General features: G+C 39.9%; 1 protein-coding gene across 1 annotated transcript; it reads left to right on the plus strand.

Moving 5' to 3' along the window:
- The first annotated feature begins 3604 nt into the window (after positions 1–3604).
- On the plus strand, positions 3605–12467 carry pop5 (POP5 homolog, ribonuclease P/MRP subunit). Its single transcript, XM_041203469.1, has 5 exons — positions 3605–3747; positions 5994–6136; positions 10669–10818; positions 11017–11100; positions 11541–12467. The coding sequence occupies exons 1-5, from the start codon at positions 3728–3730 to the stop codon at positions 11642–11644; spliced, it is 501 nt and encodes a 166-aa protein (XP_041059403.1). The 5' UTR covers positions 3605–3727; the 3' UTR covers positions 11645–12467.
- Positions 12468–17343: the final 4876 nt, after the last annotated feature.

Raw genomic sequence — 17343 nt, forward strand, 5'->3', positions numbered from 1 at the left:
TAATTTTTAAAAACCCAAAAGTGTACTGGACTTCTTACTGCTGAGGTTGATACATATTCTTCTTGTTATCAGGATACAGGAAAAAAGTTGTGGACCGTAAGTCAAGTTTCTCTCTGGGATTTGGTTTGCGCAGCAATTAACATCAGCTGTGATCATAACACATGGAAAATGTGAGGGAGGGTGAAGCAAAGTTGGTGACATTTTCCAGTTTGGAAAAAGAGCAGGAAGTGGCACCAGTACAGACATCAATGTTCTGGAAAATGAGATGGGGGAGGGGACCTGAGTACAACTCTGGGTCTCTGGGTTGGAAGAAGAAAGATGCCTGGTTAAGGGAAGTGAGCATGGATGTGAAAGAAGGATTGTGGATTTTGCCGAGCTCAAAATTCATTGGGCATTGGAAATGAAGCTTTGGCTTTTGCTGAGGAGAAATAACGCAGGGAGGGGGAAGTATGGTGAAACATAGATAAGAATGAAAGAAGGGGTGGGGTCAGAGGAAAATGAGGGGGTAGAAAGATCAGGAGGTATGTTTGTACATGTCTCAGAGTTGTTGAAACTATTTATAATTTGGTTAAAATAGTATTCTTTAAAAATAGAGGCTGTTTGGTGAAAGGCTAAAAACAGGCATGTGCTTTACTAATAAGACACACCTGTCTGAAAGTCTGGTTTTAATGTAATTCTGTGCTTACTGGTTGATCGTAATAACCTGAACAAGCCTGGGGGCAGCTTTAACACTCAGACATTGATTAGAAGCAATTTGTGGGCTCCACTTACCCACACTGAATGTGTGGAGTAAGCTGGCTAACACATAGTGGCATGTTTCAGGGTGGCTGTTGCTGCGGGACTGAGTGAGTGGGGTGCACAGGTTCTCAGCTGCAGCACTGGAGGTCCAACTTGAGGAGGCGGAGCGATGTCCTGTTTGGGGGGAGGAGTGCTAAAGGTGGTTACCTTGCCCACCTGTCCCTGTTTCCTGTAACAGTTGGTACTGCTCTGCCTGGTAGAGGAGCTCCAAGGGGAGACCCGGCATGATGCTGATGACCAAGCACTCTCTTCCTTCTGGTGGCTCCCATAAGATAGGGAAGAACAACGTGGGAGATGGTGGGTATGGCGGTAATATCACTGGACTAGTAATCCAGGGGCCCAACCTAAGGCTCTGGGGATGTAGGTTTAAATCCCACCATTTAAATTCAAGTAATAAATTGGGATTTTTTTTTTAAAAGCTAGTCTCAGTAGTGGTGACCATGACAACTATCACAGATTATTGTAAAACCCACCTGGTTCACTCATGTCCTTTGGGGAAACAAATCTGCTGCCTTACCTGGTCTGGCCTCAATGTGACTCCAGAACCACAGCAATGTGGTTGACTCTTAACTGCCCAGGGATGGGCAACACATAGCAATAAAGAAAAAAATACTTACTCTTTCAGGAATACACAGGAGTAATGACACAGAACAAACCATTCAGCCTAACCATCCATGCCAGCATTTATGCTCCACTCGAGCCTCCTCCCAATTTTCCTCATCTAAATCTACTATCATAACCATCTATTCACTTCTCTATCCCATACTAATTGAGTTTCCCCTAAAATGCATCTATACTATTCGCTTCAACTACTCCACGTGGTAGTGAGTTCCATATTCTCACCACTCATTGGATAAAGATATTTCTTCTGATTTCCCTATAGGATTTCTTGGTGACTATCTTATATTGATGGCCTCTAGTTATATTCTTCCCCACAAGCGGAAACGTTCTCTCTGTATCCACTCAACCAAAACCTTTCATAATTTTAAAGACTTTTATTAGGTCACCCCTGAGTCTTTTTTTCAAGAGAGGAGATCCAGCCTGTTAATCTTTTCCTGAGATGTGTACCCACACATTCCTGGTATTATCCTTAAAAATTAAACACACACACACACTCTCTCTCTCTCTATCTCTCACTCCCACACACATACCACACACTCTCTCATCCCCCCTCCCCCCAAAACACACACACACTCTCTCTCTCTATCTCTCACTCCCACACACACACCACACACTCTCTCATCCCCCCTCCCCCCAAAACACACACACACACTCTCTCTCTCTATCTCTCACTCCCACACACTCATTCTCTCACTCAATCTCTCACACAGGGCAATCAGCCTCTTCCCCTCCCCCTGAAATGACCTGGGGTTCCGCAGCATCTCACGCCCGAGCCTTGCAGCCAGCTTCTCCTCCCCAGCACTCTGCTCCCTGGGCCCTGTTTGAAGGTGCTGGAATGGTACTCCAAAGTGCCTTGGCAGCACTACATCCCTGTATAATTCCCTGTACATGTTCTGCCCTCATTCCTAAAGATAAGAATTACGTTAACTTCCTGCCAATTCTCTGGCACTACACCTTTTTCTAATAGATTATTAAAAATTACTAGGTAATAATGCCTCTGCTATCTCTTTCCTAGATTCTTTTAAAATACGTGGATGAAATCCATCCAGACCAAGGACAAAATCCTCTGTTGAGTTTGTTTAGTTTTTTCAATACATCGTTTTGTTATTTTAAATGCACTTATCTCATTATTCCTCTCGCTATTCAACGTCATGTGTACCTACCTGTTTTATTTTGTTGATAAACACCAAAGCAAAATAATTCTTTAATATTTCTGCCATCTCTCTGTTGTTACCTATGTTTTCCTGTGTATCCCTTAATTCCCATCACAGCCTTCCTTTTATATTGATATGCCTGTGAAATGTTTTATTCTTTTGTTTTCTGTTTCTTGATAATTTAACTTCGTAGTTTCTTTTTTCCTTCCTAATTATACTTTTTAACTTCGTTCCTAATCTCTTTGTACTCTGTCCAATCATACAATCCTCTGCTGTCTTTGTTGGCCTATGCGCTGGAAGAACTCTTCACTGAGCAGTTACATGGGCCAAACACCTAAACAAACTATTTAAGGGGAGGTGGAGCAGGTGAAGTTGGATAGAAGGCCAGCGATAGATGAGGGGTGGGGGGCTAAGCAGAGATTGACAAAGATGTCATGGACACAAGACAAAGGGAGTGTTAATGGTAGTGGTAAGGGCTAAAGAAGGTGCTGACTGTGGCATAAAGGTAAGAAAGTTTTCTTACCTTTATACCACTATCAGCACCTTCTTTCTTACCTTTATGCCACTTTCAGCACCTTCTTTAGCACTACCATTAAGATTTCCTTTTTCTTGTGTCCATGACATCTTTATCAATCTCTCTTGAACCCCCACCTATGGCTGACCTATCCAGCTTCACCTGCTCCACCCCCAAACAGTATAAATTCCATCACATTTCTACTCTTTAGCTCTTTACTATGCAGAAAGTATCTGCATAACAGATGCTATCAGACCTGCTGAGTTTTCCAGCATTTATTTATTTTAGATTGCCAGCATCCGCAGTATTTTGCTTTTACCTAAACAAATTGTTATGTGTTAAACGTGGAATAGAAACAGCTAATAATGAATGATCTACATTGTACATTCTAAAAGAATAAGAACCTCTGAGCTGATTACAATGCTCCTGAATAATGGATCAGCAAGCACGAGGCCCGCCCACACTCGGAAGTAAATCAGAAGACCCGCCTCCACACCGCGCCCATTGGTGCAGGAGTCCGGACGGCTGCCGTTAGCGTTGCTGTGAGTGGTCCGTTGCCTTGTCAATCATCGAGGTTGCTACATTTCCTGTGTAACAGAGCGAGCTGTGTGAGGCTGCTGGAGTTTAATTCTTGAAGGCAATGGTTCGTTTTAAATCTAGGTAATTGTGATTAGTTCTGATGTGCTTTTTAACTCTATCTCCTAGTGGCATATAGGTGGAATATGGAGGATGAAGCAGCTTCCTAATGGCAATCTGTGACTAGTTACTTAGGCATGCTTTCACTTTTAAAGATGTAACTTCCCTCAGATAAAAGACTCGGTATATTTAAAGTTAGAGACGTTTCATTTTATTTGCAGCACTGGGAAGATTCAACTAAACTAATGTTTTTAATTCTAATTTTAATTGCTACTATTTTAAGTACCAAGTGTAATTGATTCTACAAATCCAAATTTCTGCAGTTTGGTACAATTCTCAAGGTGAGAAGAGTGCACATCTTGATGGGGCAGAGTTTTAAGTCTCAACCCACGCACCGTTAAAATGCATGGAAATATTGAACCCTTTGAATAGGCGAAACAAACTGTGTTGGGAATAAGAGCAGAAAATGCTCAACAGGCCAGGTAGCATGTAGGGAGAGTTAATATTCAGGTCACTGGCCTTTCATCAGAACTGGTATGTCAGTGTTGTTTTATCCTCTGACCCCTTTGTCTCAAAAGTCTAAGCATCAACAATTTTAGACCTCCAATGACATTTTAGAATGTATTGATTGCAGCTTCATGAATATCTGTTTAACAAAAATGTTGTTTTCTATTACTGTCAATGTGTTTTAATGTGTGTTTTGTAACTCCTTCAAATCCAAATGAGGGAAGGTTTTAAAAGAAGTAGTTGAGAACATTGTAGATGATGCAGACTGCAACTGTAATTTTCCTGGAGCAGTTCTGGGCACCATAGCATAAAATATATTGGCCCTGGATGGAGCACAGCATAGATTTACCAGAATGATACCTGGACTCTTAAGGGTTAAATTACGGGGAGAGATTACACTAACTAGGGATGTATTCCGTGGAATTTAGAATGTTAATGGGGGTGAATTGATTGAGGTTTTCAAGATATTAAGGGGAACAAATAGAGAAGCTAGAGAGAAACTATTTTCACTGGTTGGGAAATCTAGGAGACATTTTCTTAAAAATTAGAGCCAGGCCTGTCAGGAGACAATTTGCATACAAAGGGTGGTAGAAGTTTGCAATTCTCTTCCACAAATGATAATTACTAGGTTAGTTGTTAACTTTAAATCTGAGATTGATAGATTTTTGTTAATGGCAAATGTGGGTATATGGAATTAGGATACAGATCAGCAATGATCAGCTACTGATTTGTAGAACAGGCTAAAAGGTCTACTCCTGTGCCTGAGCTCAAAATGTGCCAAAATCAGTACAGAACTAAAAGTCATAGGCAGAATTGGAGCAGTTGAAAGGTGCCTTGCTGCTGCTATGAAGAAACAAAAAGAATCCAAAGCTCATTGCAAAGTTATCCTGAACAGATCATAAGGCAACAATCGCCTCTTGAGCCCTGAGGTGAAGCTATTGTCTTTGAGATTAAGCCTGGGCAGCCATGATTATTCACTACCTTGTGCACAAGTGACCACCAGCCTTCCTATTGGTGTCCATTACCAAGATGGCAACTTCAGTCTGGATAAGACTGTTGCGAAGGGATGAAGGTCGCTTTGGTCTTCCTCATTGTCTTCGTTGCCACAAATCCCATTGCAGGTAAAACTTGCAGGTGCAAAGTACACTTCCAGATATTTCTCCTTTTGTAGTTTGGAACTCCTAGCATAGAATGGAAGGATTTCCTCCAGCTGACTTAACATGATCTAGGACAAGTTGTGAGGTGGCTTTGTGGCAAAAAAGAAACTCTATTGTAAGGAGGAAGTGTTTTGACTGTACTGACCAGTCATTGGAGGGGAAGACAACCTCATGACATGAGGCATTTCTGGGGACCTGGATTAAGCAGTTGATGAGTAAGCCTAGGACATGGCATACTAGTCACATCGCTCATTTTGCTAAGCATCCATGCAGACAATCTGACTCTGACGATTCTGTTTTTACTAATTGACTAATGCCTGAATAACAAAACAAGTAATTATCTTGCATATATTGTTTGAACATCTCAGTGCCTACATATCCAATTAAATCTTAGTGAGCAGTGACTGTTAGATGAACACGGCAGCCTTTCTATGATAGCAATGCCCCACAAATAGCGAAGGGATGAATGACCAGTTAATCTGTGGAGTTGGGGGGTGCAGGGGTGGCATTGTGTTCCTGGCATTGGTTGACTGCTAAAAACAGCTGCTATGTAAAAGTAAATATCTAAAACATCCAAGCAAATTTGTGGCATTTCTTCACATGCAGGTACCTCCTGTGCGAGATAGTGTTTGAGAACCCACAGTTCCGGCAGTGTGTTGAGGAGAGAAACGTCTATAAAACAGTTAAAGATGTAATCGTTCGAGCGCATGGTGACTTTGGGTTTGGCTGTTGCTCATTATCCCTGGCAGGTTTGTAATGGAAGGTCCATAATAATAAAACTAAAATTTGAATACAATGTATTAGTTTGGAGCATTACATTAAACTGGTGTATTACTGAAGAAGTTGCATCCCTGTTCAATTATTTTCATTTTCCCTAGGCCAGAAGGTTTTTTTTTGTACCTTGTGTTTGGGCTGTGCTATGATCCCCAGTTCGTACTGAACTATTTGTTCTCATGCAGGGCTACAACCAGTGTTACAATTTGCCACAGTGCCCATGGGTGAGAATTAGAGATTCAGTCAGATTTCTCTCCCCTAATCAGTGAAAATTGCTGGAAACTGCATGAAGTAAACAATACAGAATGAAAGAATGAGACTTGATTCAGACACTCCTCTTTCTTCCTGGAGAAAATAGAGAGGCAGAGAGGAGAGGCAGGAAATTTATTTCATTAAACTAATATCCCTAACATAGAAACAATGAAAAATAGGAGCAGGAGTAGGTCATTCAGCCCTTCAAGTCTGCTCCGCCATTCAATGTGATCATAGCTGATGCTCTTTCTCAACACCATACTCCTGTGTTCTCCCTATACCCCTTGACCCCTTTAGAGTCCAGAAAGCTATCTATTTCCTCCTTAAATATATTCAGTGACTTAGCCTCCACAGGTTCACCACCCTCTGGGTAAAGAAGTTTCTCCTCATCTCAGTCCTAAATGGTCTCCCCTTAACCTGAGACTGTGACCCCTTGTTCTTGAGCCCCCAGCCAGAGGAAACATCATCCCTGCATACAGTCTGTCCAGCCCTGTCAGAATTTTATATGGATCAATTCCCCTCATTCTTCTAAACTCCAGTGAATACAGGCCTAGTCGGCCCACACTCTTCCCATATGACAATCCTGCCATCCCAGGAATCAGTCTGGTGAACTCCCTCTATGGCAAGTATATCCTTTCTTAGGTAAGGAGACCAAAACTGCTTACACTACTCCAGGTGTGGTCTCACCAAGGCCCTGTACAGCTGCAGTAAGACAAACCTGCTCCTGTACTCAAGTCCTCTCGCAATGGAGGCCAACATACCATTTGCCGTCTTAACTGCTTGCTGCACCTGCATCTTGCTTTCAGTGATTGTTGTACAAGGACACCCAAGTTCCTTTTGTAGATCAAGATTTCCCAATCTATCACCATTTAAATAATACTCTTCCATTCTGTTTTTCCTACCAAAGTGGATAACTTCACACTTAGCCACGTTATACTGCATCTGCCATGTATTTGCCCACTCACTCAACTTGTTTAAATTGCCTTGAAGCCTCTTAACACCCTCACCACTCGCATTCACACCAAGTTTCCTGCTGTCAGCAAACTTGGAAATATTACATTTGGTTCCCTCATCAGCAATGAAGTTAAACAGAACTGCTGCCAACATCTACAAGCTTCAGAATAGATTTTTCATCTGCTTAGTCTTTATGGTGTTGGTCTGTTTTATTTCTAACACTAGGCATTTTGCTTGTGGCTTAAACTCTTGCATTGTTTTTTTTTCTTTACTTTCTGTCCAACGTAATCTTCAACACAAGTACACCATTCATCCTTCCTATTTGACCCTAAGCTGAGCTTCTGACCCCTATGTTGTCATCTTGAATCTACCTCCGGTAACATCGCCAGTCTCTCCACTAACCACATCTCATCTGTATTTCTGAAACTTCCAGCTTCAACTATTCAAATAACCTTTCTAGATGGCCTCCCATCTTCATAAACGTGATCATCCAAAATTCTGCTGCCTGTATTCTAACTTGCACCAAGTCCAACTCACCCATCAATGATGTGCTCACTGACCTACGTTAGCTTCCAGTTCATCAATGCATCCAATTTAAACTTCTCATTCTTGTGTTCAAATCCCTCCAAGGCCTCATCCCTCCCTAAATTATTCCAGTGCTACGACCTTCCGAGATCTGTGTTACCCCCAACTCTGGCCTCTTCCTTGTTCCTCACTTCCTTCACACTCCATTGATGGCAATGCCTTCAGCTGGTTAGGGCTCCAAGCTCTGGAATTCTTTCTAAACCTCTCCGCTTCATTGCCTTCCTCCAAAACTTTCAGTCACCTGCCCTAATGTCGTATCCTTTAGCTCAGTGTCAATTTTTATCTGTTTATACTCCTGTAAAGCACATTCTTTGATATGTTTTTCCTGCATCAGATACATTATATAAGTGCAAGTTGCAGGTAGTCTTGATTCTGTCTGGAGATATTTGTGGTTCACTGATCCTGAAATTATTCTCTCAAACTGTGTGTGAGAAATATGGTGACAGCAATGCTGTTGGATCATCAACCGGCCACTTAGAGAGACTATACAGTTTTTTAAAAAAAAACTTCAAATGCTGGAAATCTGAAATGAAAATATTGGAAATATATAGCGGGTCACGCAGCACAAGAAGAGCATAGACTCTTGATCAGAATGGAAAATTAGACGATAAGCAAGTGTTACATTTTAAGTTAGAAGCAACATAGATTCACCAATCACAGAGAGGGAGTTATTGGGGTGATTTAAAAGCTGTGAAGATGGAAAGCCATAAAAAAAGACAAGAGAAAATGAAGACGGTTGAGAGGGTGAAAAGACTACAGGAAACTAAAGATATGTTACCACAGCAAAACTCCTTGTCATTCTGAGCCTATTAATGGTTGCATGCATGTGCAGTTTATGATGTTCAACTCTCTGTCCTCCTGAATCTTCAGAGATTAAGGATTAATCTACTGAATTTTGGTGCAAGCAACCAGATACTAATCACAGGGGCATTTTTTGTGTGTTTTTTCATTTTCTTTGACCACTTTCATTTTAGTGATAAAAATATTCGAGATAGAGAGCTTTTTGACTCCAGACCAGTCATATCAAGAAGCCGCCAGGAACGTGTGCAACCAGAGTTTGTAACCCTAGTGTCGCCTGGATTAGAGCCTCAAAGATTGAATCCATTAGAGGAATTCAACATCGTGAGGGGTACGGACAGGGTAATTGGTGAGAAGCTGTTCCCACTCAAGGGAACTAGAGGGCACAGATTCAAAATAATTGGCAAAAGGAGTAAATGTGATGTGAGGAAAATTTTTTCATGCAGAGGGTGGTTGGAGTCTGGAACAAACTTCCTGAAAGGATGGTGGAGGCAAGTTTGATCGAGGTATTCAAAAGGGAATTGGATTGCTACCTGAAAAGAGAGAACGTGCAAGGTTACTGGGATAAGACAGGGGAGCAGGACTAGGTAGAATGCTCTTTCAGAGAGTCAGTGCAGACTCAATGGGCCAAATGGCCTCCTGCACTGTAAAGATTGTGATTAACCTTTTGTGACTATTTAACAGCAATTTATTCAATGACTTATTTACTGTTTTGTGCTCTACTTCACCTCACCCAGCCACGAGGTGTGATTGTGCTTGATAATTGCCAATGATCAAGATTTTATATAGACTTGTCTTCAGCTTACTGATATTGAACTAATATCCTCATCCACATCCATACTGTATGAAACATTAGTGTTTAATGTTACATTTTTGGAATTTTAATTCAGATATTGCACATGATCTTTGTCAAGGGGCATTTCTATGAACTAGCTCACCCTTATTTTTTTTAATATATTATGCATTCAAAAACTGTGGTAATGTAGTGAGTTTAGGGGTTTGAAGAGGAAACCTTCACTGCGTATGTCACGAGCATTCTCTGCTACTTCCCAAACTCTCAGAAGGTTAAGCTTCCTGTCAGACCATGACCTGCACTATAAAAGAATTAATTTATCAAACATTGGATACTTTTATTGCCATCAGAATCATTGTCTTTGCAATCAGTCAGGAACTGATATTATGAATAACTATTTAATCCATTTTAACGTAGAGGAGCACAGCTCACAACATATAAAATTCAACTTCTATCTTGTCACTCAACTATATGCCTATTTTTGTATTTTTCTGAAAAAGCTATTATTCTGAATGTCTATCCATTTCTGCGGTACAATGTGCATTTTGCCCCTGATTAAATACCAGGCATGAGGAATTTCAGTTAGTTGAGATTAAAGAAACTGGGATAGTTTTCCTAATGACAGAGAAACTTAAGGGGAGATGAGAGAATTTTTTTCAATTATAACAAATTACTGTGTTCTGAATTACACTACCTGAAAGGGCAGCGGAAGCAGGTTCACTTTTCTCTTTAGAAAGGGAGTTGGACATATACTTGAAAAAGAGAAATTTCCAGGGCAATAGTGAAAGACCAGTAGTTAGTGGAACTAATTAGAGCTGAATGGCCTCCTCTGTGCTCTGATTCTATACTATGTGACTAAGAGAATGCTTTGGAATTTAATATCCTTATTAAATTGTAGAGGATCTTGTCTTTAATATGTACAAAAGCCAACTAATCTTGTCTTAAATCTTTACTCTTCCTAAGAAAAAACAATTTAACAGTGCACAGATTCTGCTTGGAACTATTACTTTTAGGCAGTCTGTTTTGAATCCTAAAAGGGCCACTGCAAAAATACAGCGGACAAAATCATTTCCATAAGTCATAGTATGTTGATTTATCAATCATTGATTTTCTTTTCCCCCACAGTCAAGTACTTAAATGCCTACACAGGGATAGTCTTATTAAGGTGTCGAAAAGACTTCTACCGACTGCTGTGGTCAGCCTTGCCATTTATCACCTACCTGGAGAACAAGAACCAGAAATACCCATGCTTTTTTAACACGTTACATGTGGGAGGTAAGAATGCTGGAAGTTTTGTAGAATTGGCCATTGAACCATTGCACCTGTCTCAGTTGCTAGCTCATCCACTAGGTTTAGTGCTGCCCTGCTTTTTCCCGATATTTATACATTTGTAAACAGTTCTGTCCTTGAGTTTATTAATGCTCTCTTCAGAAGTCAATGTAATAATCATGATGAATTTTGGTCCCTTTTGAGGTACCATCCGAACCTGCCAGAAGTTCCTCGTCCAGTATAACCGCAAACAGTTGCTGCTTCTCATGAAAGACTGTAAAACTAAAGGTGAGGAAATTTTACTTTTGAGTGGGTATTTTGAGAGGCTTCCCATTTCCACTGTTAGTCACTTTCAAAACAACTTCAAAATTGATCTTTTTTCTTTTAATCGTGATGATTTTGTCTGGGATCTGTTATGGCTTTGCTTCTGGTGCAAGTGTTACCGCATCAACACCTGAGGTAAAGTAAACTACATTATCTCTGCTGACCTCCCAATGATTTAGCTATCTGTGAACAACCGTATTAAGGAAAGAAATCGGCCGGAGTTCCTTCAGAATTGAATGAGATGATCAGTCCAGCCAATGATAAAATCAATGGCTAAATCAGCCACTGACACAATCTGTGCTTACATGAAGAATTGGCACTCAGGCATGCTATAGAGAACTGTACTTTTTGACCTATGCAAACAGGTATTTTCAGTGTCCTTAACCTTTGTTCATTTCTTGCAGGGGAGAGGGAGTCTATTCAAAGATCTATCTTGAGTTGCTCTCTAAAGGAATTGGAGGGAGATCAGTCAAAGTACAGAGCTGAAGAACTGCAGGGAGCAGACTGATTAAATGCCTTATGGAAATACATCATTGGATAAGAGTGAAGAACTGCACAGTGTAAATACTTCTTCCCACCTCCCCTGTACAATCAAGGTGTTTGGCTGTAATACAAACTGCTTAAGATTACACGTTAATCTTCAGCTCAGGCTTATAGAGCTAAGATCCATGAATAGGTGTAAAGAGCAAACTATTACACTATTCCCATTTTTGAGAATCTCCTGACTTCATTACAAGGATGTCTTGTTGGTACAGTATTGGAATATGGATAAAGGAACCCACCTGAACATTTCTGCAGCAATTTCAACAGTTCATACCAATAAGGAACATAGCTCAGTCATATGGATTCAAAATATTAACTGTTGCTCTCCACACGTGCTGTTATACCTACTGAGTTTTTCTAGCATATTCTGTTTTTGTATCAATTAAAGTTAGTCCAACACCCCATTGCCTAAGTCTTGCCTCGCTCATCCATCGTTCCTGTCATTGGAAGCTGGTTCTGTTGGACACGGCCCTATCCAGGAATATGGAAAAGCTAGCACTGGTCTGCAGTGGTTGGAAGGACTTGAGTATTGCTTTGTTCATTTGCTTTCCATGTTTGAAAGACATAGTGCTAAAGAGACAATCTGCTAACAAGGCTTATGGCAGGAAAAAAAATGCCTGTTTTTGTGGGAAAGCAGGGGAGGTCACCAGCACTGTTTTATAGGAATCTCAATGTAATTGCTACTTATAGAATGTGAGTAAAGTTACCTAGAACATACTGCAGTTTCATAAATTTGTTAATCCTGCCTTGTGTACAAACTATTGGATTAAAACAGCTACAAAATGAAACAGATTGGTGATATTTTAATTTGACTAGGACTGTTAATTCCTATAAATTACAAATTTTAAATGTTTTGTAGTTAATGAAACCAAGATTAAAAAGTGTTAAAAGGGCTGATTACAAGTAAACTTTGTAAAGAATCTGTACACTTTAGCTTTTTCTTTCCATCCCCCTTATCATTCCACATAATAGGGCAAGTATTTTAATTTTTTTCATTTGATGCATCACTGGCAGGTTGTTGCCCATCCCTAATTGACATGGTGGTGAGCCACCTTTTTGAACCACTGAAATCTATTGTGTAGCAATTTGGTACAACTGAGTGGCTTGTGGCTTGGTAGACAATTTCAAAGGGCAGTTAAGAGTCAACCTCTGGAGTCACAGTAGGCCAGACCAGGTAAGGATGGCAGATTTCCTTCCGTAAAGCATAGTGAACCAGAGATTATTTTTTAATGACAATTAATAATTTCATGGTCACCATTACTAAGCCTAGCTTTCAATCCCATATTTCATTAATTGAATTTAAATTCCACCAACTGGGGTGATGGTATTTAAACCCATGTCCCCAGAGTATTAGCCTGGGTCTCTACCTGTCCAGTGAAATTATCACTGCCCACGTCTCCCTGTCCATCCTCTAACAAAATGATCAAATTCAGTTAGGACTTTTTATAGCTTGAATAATTTTTAGATATTGAATTACAAATGTATATGTCAATGTTTTAGTTTACAAACTACAGAAATGTGAAGAGAAAGGGAAACTTTTTAAAAAATTTCCAGCAAACTTTTTTTTAAACATAGGAACAAGGAGCAGGAGTAGACCATTCAGCCCCTCGAGCCTGCTTTGCCATTTAATATCATGGCTGATCTAATAGTAACTTCAAATCTGCATCCCACCTACCCCTGATAACCTATCACTGCCTTGCTTGCCAAGAATCTATCCACCTCTGCATTAAAAATATTCAAAGACTCTGCTTCCACCACCTTTTCAGGAAGAGAGTTCCAAAGACTCATGAACCTCAATGAAACAACTTCACTTCATCTGTTATAAAAATAAGGGGCTGCCCATTTAAACAGTGACCCCTAATTCTAGATTCTCCCACAAGAGGAAACATCCTGTCCTATCAAGACCCTATCAAGCCCCCTCAGGATCTTGTACATTTCAATCAAATCACCTTACTCTTAACTCCAGTGGATACAAGCCTAATCTGTTCAACCTTTCCTCATAACCCACGCAATCCAGATGTGTCTGGTAAACTGTCTCTGAACTGCTTCCAATGCATTTATATCCTTCCTTAAATAAGGTGATCAATACTGTACACAGTACTCCAAATGCGGTCTCACTAGTGCCCTGTACAACAAACATAACCTCCCTACTTTTGTATTCAATTCCCCTTGCAATAAATTATAACATTCTATTGGCTTTCCTAATTACTTGCTTTACCTGCCTTTTGCAATTCATGCACTAGGCCACCCAGACCCTTCTGCACCTCCGAGCTCTGCAATCTCTCACCATTTAATAATATGCTGCTTTTATTCTTGCCAAAATCAATTTCACATTTTTCCACATTATACTCCATTTGCTAGATCTTTGCCCACTCAGTTAACCTATATCTTTGTAGCCGCCTTGTGACCTCTTCTTACTTTCCTATCTATCTTTGTGTCATCAGCAAACTTTGGCAACCATCCCTTCATCCAAGTCATTTATACAAATTATAAACAGTTGAGGTCCCAGCACAGATCCCTGTGATACACCACTCATTACATCTTGCCAACCTGAGACATTTATGCATATTCTCTGCTTCCTGTTAGTCAGCCAATCTTCCATCCATGCCAATGTTACCCCCTATGTGCTTTTATTTTCTGCAATAACGTTTGATGTGGCACTTTATCAAATGCTTTCTAGAAGTCTAAGTACAGTACATCCACCAGGAAACTACAGGCCAGTTGGCTTAGCATTGTAGGGAAAATGTTAGAAGCTATTATTAAAGTTTTAGTGGGGCACTTGGATAAGCTCAAGGTCATCAGACAGAGTCAACATGGATTTGTGAAAGGGAAATTGTGTTTAACCAACTTAGTTCTTTGAAGTAACACGTACTTCAAAGAACTCCAATAAATTGGTTAAACACAAATTCCCTGCTATATCTTTAAACATAAAAACTCATTTTTGGCCAGCTTTCTCTCATACTAATTTTTCCCTCAGTAGTCTGTCATTCTTTGCTGTTCCTTATATTCTGTCCAGTCTTCTGGCCTTCCACCTGCCTTTGCACAATTGTTTTTTTATTTAAGTTTGACACTATCTTTTAACCTTTCTAGTTAACCACAGATATGTCCATCCCTTGGACTTTTTCTTACACATTAGAATGTACCTTATGTACATTCTGAAATATCCTAAATGTTTGCCACTGCATCTATATTGACCTATCCCTTAACCTAATTTGCCAATTCACTTTAACCAGCTCAGCTTTCATGCCTTCATAATAGCCCTTATTTAACTTTAAAAACAGTCTCAGACCCACTACTCCTTCCCTCAAACTGAATATAAAATTCAATCATTATGGTTGCTGCTACCTAGGGTGCCTTCACTGAGAGATCATTAATTAATCCCATCTCAGTGCACAATACCAGGTGTAGTATAGCCTGCTCTCTGGCTGGCTCCAGAACATGCTGTTCTAAGAAACTACCCCAAAAACATTCTATGAACTCATCTAGGCTACCTTTGCATATGACTTTTTCAGTCTATATGTAGATTAAAATCTCCCATGATTATCACCATGCCTTTCTGACAAGCTCGTTATTCTTCATGCGCCACCATGTTATGTGGTTACTGTTAGGGGGCCTGTACACAACTCCCACAAGTGACTTCTTGGCTTTACAATTTCTCACCTCTACCCGTTTCCACATCCTAGTTTCCTGAACTTAGATCATCTTTCTCTATTGTGCTGATACCATCATTAACTAATTCAGCCACTCCACCACCTTTTCCTCACTTCCTGTCCTTCCTACATGTCCTAAACTCTTCAATATTCAGGTCCCAATCCATGTCTTCCTACAGCCATATCTCTGCAATGGCTATCACATCACAATTATATATTTCCACGTGCACTCAGTTCATGTTATGTTTTGAATGCTATATGCATTCAGGTAGAGCTTTTTGTTTTATCCTTTTATTCTTTACAATCTCTTTTATCTGTTGATTTACTATTTGTGCACTATCCCTTCCTGTCAGACAATTTTCATTTCCTGTAATACCTTTTTCTTTGGCTTGTCTCAGTTCTTTGATTTATGTTTTCCCAAATTTGATCCCTTGCCCCCATTATTTCATTTAAAACCCTCTCTACTTCCCTAGTTATGCAGCTCACAAGAACACCAGCCCCATAGTTCTGGTGTAGACTGTCCCAAGTGTACAGATCCCACTTTCCCCAGTACTGCTGCCAGTGCCCCACGAACCGGATACCACTTCTCCCACACAAGTTTTTAAGCCACACATTCATCTCCCTAATTTGATTTGTCCTATTGAAATTTGCATGTGGGTTAGGTAATAATCCAGAGATTTTATTCAAGGGATGTGGGTTCTGCTCTTAACTCAGACCATCTGCCAATAACACTCATTCACCCCTTTGTTATGTCTGAACTTCACTGTTCTAATGCTGCCTTGGCCCACTTTCAGTTTGTTGAAACTTGACTACCTCAAAAAAAACTACTGAAGTCTTACCTTGTACCACATCTCACTCACCCATGACTCCTATCTTTGCTGACTTATATTAGCTGAGACCAGGCCCCCCCCGATCCTCCAAATGTGAAATTGTTATTCATGTAGTTGAAGCTTTTATAACATTCTTTTCTGACCCAGCACTATAACCCTCCAATGCATCTGAGTGATTGTCATTTTAGCAATTTTCTCCCTAATCTCCCTCTACACCTTTCTCCTCAACCCCTCTATAAAACCCACTTCTGACCAATCATTTTGGGTTCCTCTCATGGTTAAGTATCCATTCTGTCTGATTATATCACTTATGAATGCATGGAAGAGAGTTTTTTTTTAAAAACTGGATGAGTTTCAGGGCAATCTCAAAATTATAAAATATTGCCTTAAAGGAAATGGGAAGAAATTAGAAATATTTCCCTCACTTATGAACACCCTCCATGAAATCACAAAGTAAAAGGCATTTTTCAATGCACAGTTGCTCATACATGCATTTTATAAGCTCACTGTGTAGATATCACAAATAATACAAGCCTACAGGCTGCAGGACATAAGAATGTGAAATTAAATAAGCACAGAAGCAGAGGCAACAACTTGTATGGTTAAAACTGCTCTCAGCTCCTTATTCTCAAATGCAAGTTCTTACCTCTGGATTTAAATAAGTTTATGCAGTGATATCTATCATGTTCTGTTACCATAATTTGATTTGCAGCATAAAGAACATTAAAAATATTGCATGTTGGTGCTTTTTGGCAAAATGATAAACCAGAGAAATATTAGTGCTTAGAGGCAAACATGTCTTTCAATAATATTTATTAATTGTTGCAATGTATTCAGATATGCTCCATCTGTTGGATGAACTTATCTTCTGGGCCAGTAGCTGGGTGTACCCTGCAAAGTGTTTTTCAGGAGATTGTGGGTGTTAGGCTAACAGGAGGAGAAAAGACAAAAATGATAAGTGTTTGTGTGAATTAAATTTCACCAAGAACAGTGGTATCTCTGGTCAGATGTCAGGATGGATTGAAAAATAGATTGTGTAAATGTTCCCTCAAAAAGTAAGATTAAAGCACATTAACACTGGAAAGAAACCTGGTCATTCCAAAGTGGTTTCTTCAAGGATTGTGGTTTTCTAGATCAGCTGTATCATGTAATCATTAACCAATAACTTTATGGTTTAAGGCAGA

This window comes from Carcharodon carcharias, chromosome 13 (genome assembly GCF_017639515.1).
Source record: "Carcharodon carcharias isolate sCarCar2 chromosome 13, sCarCar2.pri, whole genome shotgun sequence".
Taxonomy (NCBI): Eukaryota; Metazoa; Chordata; class Chondrichthyes; order Lamniformes; family Lamnidae; genus Carcharodon; species Carcharodon carcharias.